At 38.7% G+C, this 16,275-nt stretch overlaps 1 protein-coding gene across 1 annotated transcript in view; it reads right to left on the reverse strand.

The window, feature by feature from the left end:
• The window catches only part of LOC126204142 (NADPH oxidase 4-like), a 201,134-nt gene that overhangs the window by 47,922 nt on the left and 136,937 nt on the right, over positions 1-16,275 (reverse strand). Inside the window, exons 7-8 of the mRNA XM_049938552.1 lie at positions 13,414-13,555; positions 11,590-11,754 (exon numbers count right to left, since the gene is read on the reverse strand). Coding sequence (XP_049794509.1) covers positions 11,590-11,754; positions 13,414-13,555 — 307 coding nt within the window. The remainder of the gene's footprint in view (positions 1-11,589; positions 11,755-13,413; positions 13,556-16,275) is intronic.

Below are 16,275 nucleotides of genomic sequence, written 5' to 3' on the forward strand. Positions count from 1 at the left end.
GGATCTAAAGAAAATGAAGGATGAATAAGATATTGGAGCTGTAAACATTGGGCTCATGAACTGTGCTCTGTATGTGATGAGGCTGATCACAACTTCATGTGCAAATTTTGTATATGACTCAATGTTATTTTCAAGTGGATAAACTCTGAATGAATTAGACTGAAATAATACCCATAATTAGTCATCAATTTCTCTATTTTCACGATTAGGAATAATTAATACTTCTCATATGTTGACCTTTTTGTGCCAACAGCCTATTTCAACACATTTCTTTCTCATCTGTATTATTGTTCTCCTAATAAAAATCAATTGATGAAATAAAAACTATCACTCTACCCATTTTTTAAAACTAAACAATCTATTTGGGAATGGTGGCATAGGACTGGCCACTTTATGACATTAGTTAGAGAAAAATGGCCACAATGTATGCATCCAGAAAAAATGTTTATATATTCTATAAAATATACTTTTACCTTAGTTATAAATATTCAGTGTGATACCTTACAGTACATAGACTCAAGATGTATATGCCACAACTTCTGTTGATAGCCATGATTTCATGAAAAGTCAATTTCACTTGGATTGGCCACTTTACTCCACCTTCCCCTACTCAATAAATTGAAATGTCATGACATTTGTATCTGGGAATCAGAAATGGAAAGAAACAGTGGTGCAAACATAAGCACAATTACATCATTTGTTCATCCTCTTTCAGCAAGTCTGTTGTAAATACTTAAGTTTACAAGGTAGTGTAACCACATACAGTGCCCATACAGAATCTTATGAGAGCTAGCTGCACACATGCAATGAGTTACAGCTTCACTGTGACAGATGTTACTCATGTTAACCAGCTTACGACTTCAGCCAAGATGTGATGAAATATTACATCCATTATTATAAATTGAGGGGCTGAGAGCAGAAGTGGTACAAGTGCTTGCTGAATCGAACTGAGCAAATGGCTGCCAAAGTTAAATGGCTATTTATGTATTATGTCAGTTATTATTGAAAAATCTGATTTTCCCCCTAATGATCATTTAATTGTAGGTATGATTAGACACTGTAGTTCCTGTGCATTATTTTTTATAAAATACTAAAAATACTTATACTCATTGCATGTTAAAACTAATGCTATATTTTGAAGATTTCTTTTGTACAACACGTGTGATATACATAGCAAAATACAAATGTTCATTATAAAACAATAATGTTTGATTAACTAAAGTGAAATCAATATAACAAGTGGAAAACAATAGGTAACTAGCAAATGAAATTAAAATACCAAAAATATATCAGTATGGTTACAACACACACAAGAGATTATTCATAGCCACTTTCTATAATCCTCTCACAGTGAAGTGTCTACAGAAACATAATCATTTCCTTCTGTGGTATCTCTTGAAGAATGATCTTCCTGGATAACACTTGGAATGCTGTACTATTTATCGTGTATTTTTCAGCCTTTCTCATAACTTTCTTTGACAAAGTATACCATTGATTAGTTCTTTAGAGCTATTACTGTAGACAGTTGAGGATTGAGATAGATCATTTCATAGTGTTAACCTCAGCTTGTATTTAGGAATTGATCTACACATGGAATTATGACTGCCAAACAATCTAGCTTCCAGTACTCTACCCATTTGCTCTTTAAATAGTAGTTTGCAGTCATTCTTGTTATATCTACCCACTTTCACATTCAATTTAGAACTTCGTGACCTTTTGCCAGAAGTGCCTAATTCTACTAATGCTGAATTAATTACTTCTTTGAAACTGTTACCATGCAAAGAGAAGGAGCAAACGTTTTGGAAATGACAATTACCTATATTTCAGAGTTGCAGTATCACAATAAAATACTCAAACCAATTTACCTCATTTACAATTGCTATTTTATTAATCATAGAAATGTTTGGATATTGTCAGTATAGAAGTGGTTATTTTAGAATGAAACGTACCCCATCTCCCGGGTGCTACCCTGCCTGATCCACATACTGAAGGAAATTATAGCCCCCAAGAATTGGCAGATACTGGTGTTTAACAGAATATCATGAAAACAAAATTGTTTATACATACATATGTGCCAAATGCTTACGTAAGTTACACATGTTTAGTGGAGCCTAAGTAAGACATCTGTAAAGTTTAGAACCACATTTCAGTTTATCCCATATATATTAGTTGTCATACTTGAAAAATATATTTTTAATGAATATTTTATTTTGGGATTTTATTCCCTAACATATGTTTATCTCCATTAAGGAACAGATTGTGAGATTTACTTCTGATGTACCTTGCACCATTTCACTGGTGTACCCATTTGAGAATGTTTACTTAAACCTTCATACATGGTATGGGAAAAAAGCTATGCAAGTATTACCTTATCAACTTATTCCTATCTCCCTTATGAATGAGTATTTACTATGTTCCCTGTACATTTAACTTACCTTTTGGGATGCTGAATTCATGTAACAGTTGTATTTACATATACCTAGGAATGTCCTATTCATGTTGACATTGGTATAGCTAAAGCCTTTCATTTCTGGATTCATATGCTTTCCCACAACACCTCACTGCTGAATACATCTTATCCATCTATTTCTTATTATGACTCTTGATTTATTTTTGTTAACACAAGTAACTAGAGGAGGATATTGTGGCTGTTATGCTATCTACAGAAAGAAACCTCTCTCCCTTTTTATCAACCCATGCAGATAACATGGCTATTACTGCCATACTTAACATATTCTTAGATATATAAGAAAGGCACCAGTCCAGTCCCTACTTATCTTCTTAGACTAGTTTTGGGTAATTCCTTTTGAAGCTCATAAGGCACTGAGAACATGTAACTATTTAGGTGACTTAATGAGTCACATTATGATGAATTAACTGCATCAATTTACAAAACATACTTGTACAGTTTTGACTGCCCCACAGAAAGAACTCTTAGTGTAAGTAAATGGTCTAAGGCACTCCAGTCATGGACTGTGCGGCTAGTCCCGGCGGTGGTTCGAGTCCTCACTCGGGCAAGGGTGTGTGTGTTTGTTCTTAGGATAATTTAGGTTAAGTAGTGTGTAAGCTTAGGGACTGATGACCTTAACAGTTGAGTCCCATAAGATTTCACGCACATTTGAACATTTGTAAGTAAATTTAATTTATGTCATTTTCCACCACTCACAGAAGGATATATGATTTACATAACTCAGATTTAGTCACTTCTGTTCTCAAAGCAAAAAGGTAAAAATTAGAGTAATTACTGTTAAACTCTAACTTCTCTGTATTCACAAAAAGTTTTAAACAATAATGTTCTATAGCACTCCCTGTGGAATGATAAAGTAGTAGCTCCCCAACTACAGTATAATCTGTACATATTTTTTCCCGACTGGGGTGCATGGATTAATTGTATTGAGGCCGGCAATGATCCACCACCAACATAGATCCTGTTACACTACAGAATTGTTGTGGCCTCAGCCTGTGACATATCAGTAGCACATTAGAAGTGTAGATATGTTCACTTGTTAATTATGGCTACAAGTACTTTTTTTCACCCATACAGAGCTAAAGAAAATCTTAAAATTACTGAAGACCATTTTAACCAGTGCAGTGAGAAGCAAGTATGATGTGAGCAAGGGTTTCATTCATGACCGATGAAACAACAAAACATGGCTTCAAGAAATGAACAGTAATTGCTAAGCATTTTGCAGGCAAAAAATGAAGCATTCAGACCTTGCAAAAAGGCTCTTTGTTTATGTAGATCGGAAGTGACAATATAGATGCATGGTGAACAGTGAAATCTGTGAACTCAAAGCATTGACTTCAGCCAAAGAATTAGGCATTGCCGGTTTCAAAGCTAGTCAATGCTGGCTATCAAAATTTTTCAATTGAAATGAATTAGACTTCGGAGGACAACTAGCAGCACTCAATGCTTCCAGGGAATTATGAGGAAAAAGTAGAGCATTTTTGTCACTATGTGATAAATTTGTACTGCAAATGTTCCTATATGTTATCACAAATTGGTGATGTAGATCAAACATCAGACCATTTTGAGATGTTGCTCAACAACACTGTGAACAGGAAAGAGGAATCCAGCATCATGATATGGGCTGGTGGTAATAAGAAGCAAATGTATACAGCAACGTGTGTAACTTTCAATGGATGAAGGCTACAACCTTATGTGGTATTCTGAAGGAAAACTATTCCAAAAATACCAGTGAAAGGCATATTGGTCCGAGTCAGTCTGAAAGGGTGGATGGAGAATGACCTTGTGTTTGACTGGGTGTTGCACATTTGGCAATGTTGCCCAGATGTTTTATTGAATTTATGTAACATGTTGGTCCAGAACAGCCTCCACAGTCATACAACTAAGGAAAGTGGGGGACAAATTGCGAAAAGGAAAACTGATTTGGTCATTTCACATGGAGGCCTTATATCCATCCTGCAACCACTGGATGTGTATCTAACTTGGCTATTCAAAGCTGCACTTAAACAGCAATATAAGCAACAGATGGCTGATGAAATCAACAAATTCACGTGGAGCGGAATAATCAAAAGGCTAGATGTGTCCCTGACTTGTGAGTGGGTGAAATCTGCTTGGGACTCCGGAATGCTACCACTGGTGGAAAAACCCTTCTAAAAATGTGGCATCACAAATTCACTCCACAGTAGCAAGGAAGATGCTCTGTGGGAAGATGGTGACAGCAATAATGATTCTTCTACTAGTGGTTATGATGAAAGTGATGATGAATAGAATCATTATGTTAGAATAATGTTTTCGTAAATAACCCAATATTTCTTTTTCTTTCCTTCCTTAAGATTAGGGTGCATAGATTACTTGAAGGTGCAGTTTATTCATTTATACACAGTACTATCTTCATATGAATCATAAAAGTTTCAGCTCATCTTCACTTATACACCATAGACACAAGGTATACAGCAACGTCTGTAACTTTCAATGGATGAAGGCCTTATGTGGTATTCTCATCTGAAGATGAGTTAATGGCCTTCTGTAACTTACGAAACAAATGTTGGTATGTTGATAGAGATAAAAAACACACAAACACACACACAAATTTCAAGCTTTTGCAACCCACAGTTGCTTCATCAGGAAAGAGGGAAGGAGAGGGAAAGACGAAAGGATGTGGGTTCTAAGGGAGGGGGTAAGGAGTCATTCCAATCCCGGGAGCGGAAAGACTTACCTTGGGGGGAAAAAGGGACAGGTGTACACTCACGCGTGCGCGCGCGCGCGCGCACACACACACACACACACACACACACACACACACACACACACACACACACATCCGCACTTATATATATATATATCCTCCCCATTAGCTATAATCCCCAATCAGAGCAAAATCAACGTGTCACATGAACCTTTGTGAAGAGGATCATCATCATCATCATCAGCCAATTCAATCATTAGATGATGTGGCCTCTTTGAGTTGTGGATTCAGGTAGGCTTTCAGAAGTCTTCTCCAAGTGGGACGGTCTTGGGCAGTTCTCTGCCAGGTGTTACCAGCGATCTTCTTGATGTCTTTGTCCCATCTGTCTGGTGGTCTTCCTCTAGGCCTCCGGTGCTCTCTCGGACTCCACTCCAGTACTAGCTTCGTCCATCTGTTGTCTTTTCTTCTTGCAACGTGGCCAGCCCACTGCCATTTCAAGGAACCTACTCTCTCTAAGATGTCATTAACCTTCGTCACAGACCAGATGTCATCTGCCCTTTTCCTGTCCTTTCTTGTATAGCCCAGCATTGATCTCTCCATGGCTCTCTGTGCTGTCCTAAGTTTCCCTTTTGTGAATGAGTTCAGTGTCCATGTCCCGCAGCCATATGTCATCACAGGAAGAATGCATTGATCAAATACTGCTTTCTTCAGATTTACTGGCATTTTTGATCTGAATACTTTTGAATTCTTCCCAAATGCTTTCCAGCCAAGCTTGATGCGTCGATAGATCTGGCCAAGGTAGACATATTCACTGACCGCTTCTAGTAGACTGTCCTTGACTTTCACATCTCCAGCTGGGACCCATTTGTTGGATATTACTTTTGTTTTGGAAAGGTTCATGTTCAAGCCAACCAGCTGACATTCCGATGCAAGATCAGTAACTAAGTTTGGAGCTCTGCGAAGTCTTTGGCCAGTAAGGCAATATCATCAGCAAATCTAAAGTTGGTAAGCCTTCTTCCATTAATTCTAATTCCCTTACCTTCCCAGCTCAGCTTTGACATAGCCATTTCCAATACAGCAGAGAACAGTTTTGGGGAGATGGGATCGCCTTGCTTGACACCCCTCATGATGCGGAATTCTTGAGTTGATTCGCCGATGTTAACATAAGCTGAAGAATTCTCGTAGATTTTCCTGAGCACTTCGATGTATGCTGCTCCCACTCCTTGCTCACTCAAAGCTTGGAGGACAGCTACATGGCTAACGGAGTCAAATGCCTTTTCAAAGTCAACAAAGGCAATGCAGAGAGGCAGTTGGTATTCATTTGCTCTGCTTATCACTTCACTAATGGTCAGAATGTGGTCAATAGTGCTAAAATTGCTTCAGAATCCAGCTTGTTCTATAGGTTGGGCTGAGTCTAGGGTGAAACTAATTCGGTTTAGCAAGATCTTTGTGAAAATTTTGTACAAAATTGAGAGCAAGCTGATAGGACGGTTGAAAGAGGATAGAGTTTACAATATATAATTATTACCTAAATGTTGTAATAATCTCATGTTTTCGAACTCTCCTAGTCTGGGACAGGGGAGCAAGTGTCAACATGGCACATCACCAGTACTGATGTGATTTTTGTGCCAATGATGCAGCACTTTCTGGACAACCAAAGAGCTTTCCTGAATCAGCTCAGGTGAGTTTTACGTATAGTGTGCTTGGAAGACTGCTTGTGCTCTCTCTTCCTGCCCACAAAATGTGGCAGGCTGACTAGTCTTATGATGCTGAAGTTCCCAACATGCCTCCACCGATGTAGGGTCTCAATATCCCTTTTTCCAATAAACTTTTTTGGTGTCAATTATAGACTATTACTGAATGAGGCAGTGCAGCTATTAGGACACTGACTTCATATTCAGGAGGATGGAGTTTGACCATTCTGATTTGGGTCTTTCTGCAGTTTTCCTACATCACTAAAGCAAATTCTGGGACAGTTCCTTAATTGAGGCCACAACCAACCACCTGTCCCCATAGGATACCTGTCCTACACTCTTATGGCATGTTATGTATGGTATCTGTTATTTTTGACCCACTGATTGGCACTGTATTAACTTGACATATCCTATATTATTGTGAGATGATCTTTGGATGAATAAAGATAAATAAAATGACAAAGTCATTGTTGCCCATACTTCTAGCTTGACCACTTGGTGCTGTCCATCTCCTCCTCCTCCTCTGCCCATCATCTACTCTTCCCTCTCTCTCTGTCCATCTACTTTTTCCCCTTATTCTATCCATCTTGTCTCTGTCCATTCACTCCTCCTTCACCTCTCTGTCCATTTACTCCTCCTTCACCTCTCTCTGGCCATCTCTTCCTCTCCCCTTACTGTCTGTCCATTGCCTCCTTCTCTTCTCTCTCTGTGCATCTCCTCCTCCCCCTCTCTGTCTGTCCATCTCCTACTTCCCTGTTTCCTCGCCCCCTCTCATATCTCACTATCCTCCTCCTCCTACCCCATCTCTCTCTGCTCACATGCCCATCCACTCACATAGCTCCTGGAACACAGTCCAATACTACCCGCATAACACATTTGTCGTGCCGGGCATCCTAGATGTTAGGGGTTAAAAACCCTTCTCACTCCCACCCCTTTCCTTATGGGTGCTAGGTGGTTCTTGAAACTTCCTGGCAGATTAAAACTGTGTGCTGGACCAAGATTCGAACTTGGGACCTTTGTCTTTCATGGGCAAGTGCTCCACCATCTGAGCTACGCAAGCACAACTCACGACCCATCCTCACAGCTTTATTTCCATCAGTACCTCGTCTCCTACCTTCCAAACTTCACAGAAACTCTTCTGTATACCTTGCAGAACTAGCACTCCTGGAAGAAAGGATATTGCAGAGACATGGCTTATCCACAGTTTGGGGGATGTTTCCAGAGTGAAATTTTCACTCTGCAGCGGAGTGTGCACTGATAATAAACTTCTTGGCAGATTAAAACTGTGTGCCAGATCGAGACTCAAATTCGGGACCTTTGCCTTTCGCAGGCAAGTGCTCTACAATCTGAGCTATGCAAGCACCACTCATGGTCCATCCTCACAGCTTTAATTTTGTCCGTACCTCATCTCCTTGGGAAGTTCAGATGGTAAAGCACTTGCCTGCGAAAGGCAAACATCCTGAGCTTGAGTCTCAGTCTGGCCAAGTTTTAATCTGCCAGGAAGTTTCATATCAGCGCACACTCCACTGCAGAGTGAAAATTTCATTCTGGAAGCATCCCCCAGGCTGTGTCTAAGCCATGTCTCCACAATATCCTTTCTTCCAGAAGTGCTAGTTCTGCAAGGTATGCAGGAGAGCTTCTGTGAAGTTTGGAAGGTAGGAGATGAGGTACTGATGGAATTAAAGCTGTGAGGACAGGTCATGAGTCGTGCTTGGGTAGCTCAGATGGTAGAGCACTTGCCCGCAAAAGGCAAAGGTCCCGAGTTGGAGTCTCAGTCCTGCACACAGTTTTAACCTGCCAGGAAGTTTCATATCAGTGCACACTCCACTGCAGAGTGAACATTTAATTCTAGGTGGTTCTTACCCCCATCGTACTTCTTCTTGGACAATAAGTACAGGGCTATTACAAATGATTGAAGCGATTTCTTAAATTCACTGTAGCTCCATTCATTCACATATGGTCACGACACACTACAGATACGTAGAAAAACTCATAAAGTTTTGTTCGGCTGAAGCCGCACTTCAGGTTTCTGCCGCCAGAGCGCTCGAGAGCGCAGTGAGACAAAATGGCGACAGGAGCCGAGAAAGCGTATGTTGTGCTTGAAATGCACTCACATCAGTCAGTCATAACAGTGCCTAAGGACTAAGTTCAACAAAGATCCACCAACTGCTAACTCCATTCAGCGATGGTATGCGCAGTTTAAAGCTTCTGGATGCCTCTGTAAGGGGAAATCAACGGGTCGGCCTGCAGTGAGCGAAGAAACGGTTGAACGCGTGCGGGCAAGTTTCACGTGTAGCCCGCGGAAGTCGACGAATAAAGCAAGCAGGGAGCTAAACGTACCACAGCCGACGGTTTGGAAAATCTTACGGAAAAGGCTAAAGCAGAAGCCTTACCGTTTACAATTGCTACAAGCCCTGACACCCGATGACAAAGTCAAACGCTTTGAATTTTCGGCGCGGTTGCAACAGCTCATGGAAGAGGATGCGTTCAGTGCGAAACTTGTTTTCAGTGATGAAGCAACATTTTTCTTAATGGTGAAGTGAACAGACACAATGTGCGAATCTGGGTGGTAGAGAATCCTCACGCATTCCTGCAGCAAATTCGCAATTCACCAAAAGTTAACGTGTTTTGTGCAATCTCACGGTTTAAAGTTTACGGCCCCTTTCTCTTCTGCGAAAAAAACGTTACAGGACACGTGTATCTGGACATGCTGGAAAATTGGCTCATGCCACAACTGCAGACCGACAGCGCTGACTTCATCTTTCAACAGGATGGTGCTCCACCGCACTTCCATCATGATGTTCGGCATTTCTTAAACAGGAGATTGGAAAACCGATGGATCGGTCATGGTGGAGATCATCATCAGCAATTCATATCATGGCCTCCACGCTCTCCAGATTTAACCCCATGTGATTTCTTTCTGTGGGGTTATGTGAAAGATTCAGTGTTTAAACCTCCTCTACCAAGAAACGTGCCAGAACTGCGAGCTCGCATCAACGATGCTTTCGAACTCATTGATGGGGACATGCTGCGCCGAGTATGGGAGGAACTTGATTATCGGCTTGATGTCTGCCAAATCACTAAAGGGGCACATATCGAACATTTGTGAATGCCTAAAAAACCTTTTTGAGTTTTTGTATGTGTGTGCAAAGCATTGTGAAAATATCTCAAATAATAAAGTTATTGTAGAGCTGTGAAATCGCTTCAATCATTTGTAATAACCCTGTAGTATGTGTACCAAATTGACTCATTGGTTAAGGATGAGATGCCTAAAACACACACACACACACACACACACACACACACACACACACGCACACGCACACACACGCGCGTTCACACACAGCTACTCTGATCTTCTGGGGTGTGTTTTCAAAATGTTGATTTCTTCAAACATAACCTTAACAATTTCCTGAGCATTTTAAAGTGTTAATAGATCAGTTTTGCATCAGCCACAGCAAAAGTTGTATTGTACCACATCTCACAATCTGTGATTCTGATTTTTTTCGTCAGAGGTACTTGTACATACTGTCACTAGGTATCCTTCCTAAGAGTGATCAGGTGCATTTTCTCTGATGGTTTGGTAAATATCTATACAATTTTGATTGCATGGCAGCAGCACTCAGGGCAGGCCAGGGTGATGCTGTCATTGCTGAAGTACTTGTTATTTTCATGTTTTAGAGTCCCTGTTAATACCTATCAATAAAATGAGTAGCACACTACACTAATTTGACACTACCACAATAGTATGGATATATGATGCTACTTTGGACTGGATTATTCCAGTGTAACAGCAAAATGAGGACCTTGGGAAAACCTTACTGAAAATGGACTGAAATTGCCATACTTTAACTTTTTTATATTGTCTCAGTATGTTACAATATAAAGTAAACAACTATGGTAAGTACGTATCTGGTGTAATCATGTGCTTCAGCTATTACAGATGAGCAAAGGATTTAAATCACTGGGTGAAGAGAGGGGAGGGGAGAGGAGGGGGACAGAGGGAGAGGGGAAGAGTGAGGGAGAGGGAGAGGGGAAGAGAGAGGGAGAGGGAGGGAGAGAGAGAGGGAGAGAGAGAGAGAGAGAGAGAGAGAGAGAGAGAACTGTACTGGTTGTATATAAGCAGCACCCCTTCAAATCCACCAACTAATTCTTCAACCTCAAAGATTTGATAAAACAGATGAAAGAGTGTAGATAGTAGTTTCTGCCTCAATTCTATAACACTACAGAGGTTTGAGATTTAGCTCAAGTGATACCACACCTTGCCAACCAACACAGATGCAAACTGAATGATCAAATGAGTCAGCATCCCCCTGATTTACAAACTACCATCATGGAAATAAGATGCTGAAAAACTGAACTGGCAGACACTTGAAGACAGATAAAAACTACTCTGTGAAAGCCTACTTACAAAGTTTCAAGAACCAGCTTTATGTGAGGAATCTCCCTACATATTATTCCCTTAGAATCATGCAGACAAGATTAGAGTAATTAGAGCACACACAGAGACATTCAAGCAATAATTATCAACATCTAGGAATGGAATACGAGGATGCACTAGTAACTGTAACAATGGGAAGTACCCTTTGCCATGTACTTGACAGTGGTTTACAAAGTACAGATTCAGATGCAGATAAGCACTGGTTTACCACAATTAGTATGCTGTGTGATTTTTTTTTTCCATTTGCTTTTTTTTCATTGTTATGTCTGCCTGCAGTTTCTGTTGTATTACCACAGCTTACCTGACCAGGCTGGCATGTGAAGGAACATTGCAGCTGAAGTCTGATGGCTGCACCTGGTAGTCTTGTAACTTGTAATACAGTTACAGATCTAACATTTCGTCGCATAACTCTGTACGTGGCATCTACGCTGTATATACTCAGTGGTAGTACAATCCATAGCCAACCCTGAAATAAAATATATTCTCAGTACACATTTTAGAAATGCATGTAACCGGTTTTTATCTCATTGTACAGCATATAGTCAGTCCCATGAAAACACAAGTTCAGACATGCTCAGAGATCTTAGCAATATTGTAGGGCTCTAAAATCTTCAATCAACATGGTTGTTGGTGTAAGCTAACACATATACATGTAAGTGAGTATGATATTCTCAGCAGGAGGTATTTTCAAGTAAAAGATAAGGTGTTACACAAAAGTGAAAATGAACACAATGACTGGTATCAAGTACAAGTTATGAGAGAAGGATTAATAAAAACTAGTACTAAAGCAAAAGGAAAGTACACATGGAGCACAACTGCCTTTCTTGGCAGAGTGTGCCCCTATTTATAAACACATGGGATGTTCCAGCAAATTCCAGTATTTCATAAATAAGGAAGTCCCACACCTTTGGTAAATGAATGATAATTAATTCCAGGAGGCAGAATACAAAAGATGGCCCACATGTTGCCAACCAGTGTCTATAACCACATGCATGTTGGATGATGGACAACATGCAGCAAATTTGTTGCCTACAACATATGCAATTAATGTTTCTAAATTTTCTAAATTAAAATTTAGTATGATATATTACATGTTGGCTTTTGTCTCAAGGTCTTCTGTCAATGTTTGTATAAATGATTTATCCGACATTTCATTAGAGTGAATGGTTGGCATTGTTGAAGAATCATCCTCCATTGCTGGTGATGGGCTGGAGTCTAACCCACAGCCAGAGATTATATGTACCTTTTTCACCAACATCCGAAGGCTTTTTCCTGGTCATATCATTGTGGTTCTCGCCATTTTAGCTGCAATTGGTGCAGCTCTGGCATGCAGGATCTGTTTACATTGATGCTTTTTCCTCTCTTGTTAAAACTGTTCTTATGTTTTATGGCTTCCCTGATCAAACAGGTATTTTAGCTTCTTTTCACATTGAGAACATGTATATTGGTGAATTTTATTACATGGATGGTTCCACAGAGCACACGCTCTGCCATGACCGATTTCTCCACCCATCCCTGCCTGCAATACTGTTTAGGTTCAATTATCCTGATACTGATGGACTCTTTGGTCATTACAACATTGGCTTTTTAATACTTTTTCCTTTGCCAGTCAAGTTGGCAAAATATCAGAAAAACCATAAAACAAACTTTGGGCAATGATCCTGAGCAAAAGCCAACAGGTAATATGTCAACAAGTGGCCACAAAACCCTCAACAATAAAGCTGAATATGTCTGATGTTTGTAATTTTGGAGCTCATGAGTTATTGGCATTAGCACCCATGGTTTTACTGAATTATTGTTTGGACATGTGCAATTTAAAATAATAAATGATGGATATTCCTGTTTACTGCAAACCATTCAAATGTATGAACTCTGCAATTTTAGTTACATTTGCATTATAACTTTAGAAATAATTGTGTGCTTCACTTCCATCTGAATGTTTTCAGTCCTGTACTGCATGTTCCTATTTATCTTGTGCCAACTGATAAAGATCAATAGAAACGTGTAAAGATTTAAAGACAATTTTCCTCAGTACTGCTTTGGTTCTCTTCATGTAAGGTAAGATTACTATCATTAAAACAATTTATAAATGAAATTTAGATGACCATTGTTTTTATTCATTTACCTGAGACTCCATTGGAACAAAAATTGCTTCACTTTTGCATATGATATGTTTTGAACTTTGCACTTCTGTGATGTTGCCAGTGACATTTATGAGGCAACCAGGAATATGTTCCTCTGGATTTTTTAATTCCTTCAGTACACCACTAAAACAAACAGTTAAGAAAAGGTAAATGAACATGGAATACAAATGTGAAGAAACAATATCAGACTTTTATTTACCATAAAAAACAGAGCACAGAAATTTTTGTGACTATATCATACTGCAAAAGATTTATCTGCTGTAGTCTCATCTTCTGCAAGTTTCACAAAAGTAACACATGTATGTCATTTTGTGTGTATTATAATAAACTGATGCGAGATCAAGTAGATTGCTAGTGGCTACTGAGGTGGAACAGGTGCAATAAGAACAATGGGGTATAATAATTTGCAGGTGATAGCTTATGTATTATGTTGAAGCAGTGGTTAGTTAAAAAGAAATTAGTAATTGTAATGGACATGATGTAGATGATGCAGGATATGAAAGAGAGAACATTGATTACAAAACATAGATCAGGCAGTATATGAAAGGAAGAATACTCATTACATAACAATGGACCAAGGTATTGGACACAATTATAAATGTGAAGAAAGAAAGTTGGTGGATGGATATGCAAATGCAAAAGTGGAACTCACAAAGAAATTAATCAGAGTGAACAATTCATATTATTCTACATTTCAAAATGAAGTGTGAACAGAATACAAGACATTATAATTTACAGTATTGTGAAAATTACAGACTGTTACTCACTATAAAGATGACACACTGAGTTGCAGACAGGCAGAGCAAAAAGACTGTTTCACAGTGAGCTTTTGACCAAAGCTGTCTTCAGAAAGTAAGTCCACAGGAAAAACGCAGACATTTGCACCATCCAACACACCCCAAGCACACATGACTGCTATCTCCAGCTGCTCCAGTCAGAGATAGCAGTCATGTGTACATGAGCTGTGCTTGCTTGCATGAATGCGTGTATTTTTCCTGTATACTTCCTTTCTGAAAAAGGCTCTGGATGGAATAGTCACTGCAATGTGAGACATACTCCATGCAATGACAAACAGGATGTGCAAGTTATATGAAGAGACAACTAAAAATAAAAGCTGTGGAAGAGAAATGGTGGAGCACAGAGTATGGTTTTGGAAATATAAGTTTGGAACTATGTTCAGACATGTTTCACAGAGAGTAGGAAATACAGAATGACAATCAATCCCAAGAAAGTGAAAAATCTTGTTAACAATATGAATGAACAGTGAAAATCTGAGATTGACAGACTGGTTTGGTGAGAAATTGAAACTATGAGGGCAAGCAAACAATTTACTGGGAGCCAGTCAGCCCATGGTAGTGAAACAGGGTCAGTGAACACCTTGAAACAAATTGCACAGCTTACTAGGAACAAAGTCTGCAGCTACAGTTCTGAGACATTACCATAAGTTTCATAGATTGTGCCATTTGGCCTATTCCAGTTCAGCAGGACATACTAAAAGGACAAAATGATACAAACATGACTGAGCTAATTGTTTTAACATATGCTTTTGGTCTGCATTTGACAAATGAAGCATCAATGTTACATGAAGATTTCTCATATCTATTTCTTAAAATAAAATGTATCATCTTTATGTTTTTATATGTGCATGTCATCAGCTGTTTCATAGACTTTTAATTACTGATTCTGGAATAATATAGTGTGCGGTTCCTTGGTATTTTGATCTGTGGATTCAATTTTGGGACAACCTTCATATGGATAATCTTCAAGAGGAGTACAGCATGTTTGAAATAGCTCACTCATTTCTTAACTGTTGATAATGGTAGAACAAACTCCTTATATTACTTCATCAAATTTGCCCAATTTTTGTTGATGACATGCTCTCCACAAAAAGGAAACAAAGGTAGTATGGTATTTCAGTTTAGGCACTCAAAAGAAACACACACAACATGGCTACTCAGAAAAGTTAGACAAATAAACTTGTTCTACACATAAAGATGATTCTCACAACATCTCTGTGGCACATTAAGAAATTCTTGACCAAGTAATTTATGAAAGAAAAGAAATTTCAGTTTGAAAGTTGTACTAATTTGCAAGATAAACAGTGTTGAAGTAACAGCTGGAGCTTAAATCAAACATGATATGTTCCTGTCTCTCCTGCCACTTAATATGGAACAGCTGCAAAGCCAGATAATTAATGTGGTCGCTGATACTGCACATAACATTGCACTGTAACAGATTGAGATTCGCCAACAGTAATACACGATCTGTCTCTTTGCTAAGCATCACGATACCTTATAACTTTGTTGCATGTACAGATATTTACAATTATGTCATTTTCAGTTTACGCTAATCATTGTATAACGGAAATGGGAATAATAGTTGACTTCCAGAATAAAATATGTAAACAGAAATTTCATAAGATGTGAGAACAAATTGATCATCATGTAAACAAATGTAACTTTTATATTATTCTGCATGCAATGGAGCACCCTGATATGTGTAAAACAATAAAGATTTCAGACTATAGTTAGTGCTACTGTAGGTGATTAGAATGGTAATTTGTTTTTGATGAAATCTTACATATTTGTATGTTAATTGTTAAAGAAACATATTACAACATTTATTTTAGGAACATGTTTTGCTTCACAAAACAATTTACATAGAATTATTCATTCCTGCTAAATATTTTGCCACATTTCCAATAATTTTTGACCCTGATCAAAACATTATATATAGTTAAACATTATGAGATAAAAGTTATTTACAATCATTTTTACTATGGAATTCACTTATAGTGTAAAAACAGTGTTCCTGCAAATACAATTTTAGGTTTTCCCTAAAAC

Source organism: Schistocerca nitens, chromosome 9, assembly GCF_023898315.1.
Source record: "Schistocerca nitens isolate TAMUIC-IGC-003100 chromosome 9, iqSchNite1.1, whole genome shotgun sequence".
NCBI lineage: Eukaryota > Metazoa > Arthropoda > Insecta > Orthoptera > Acrididae > Schistocerca > Schistocerca nitens.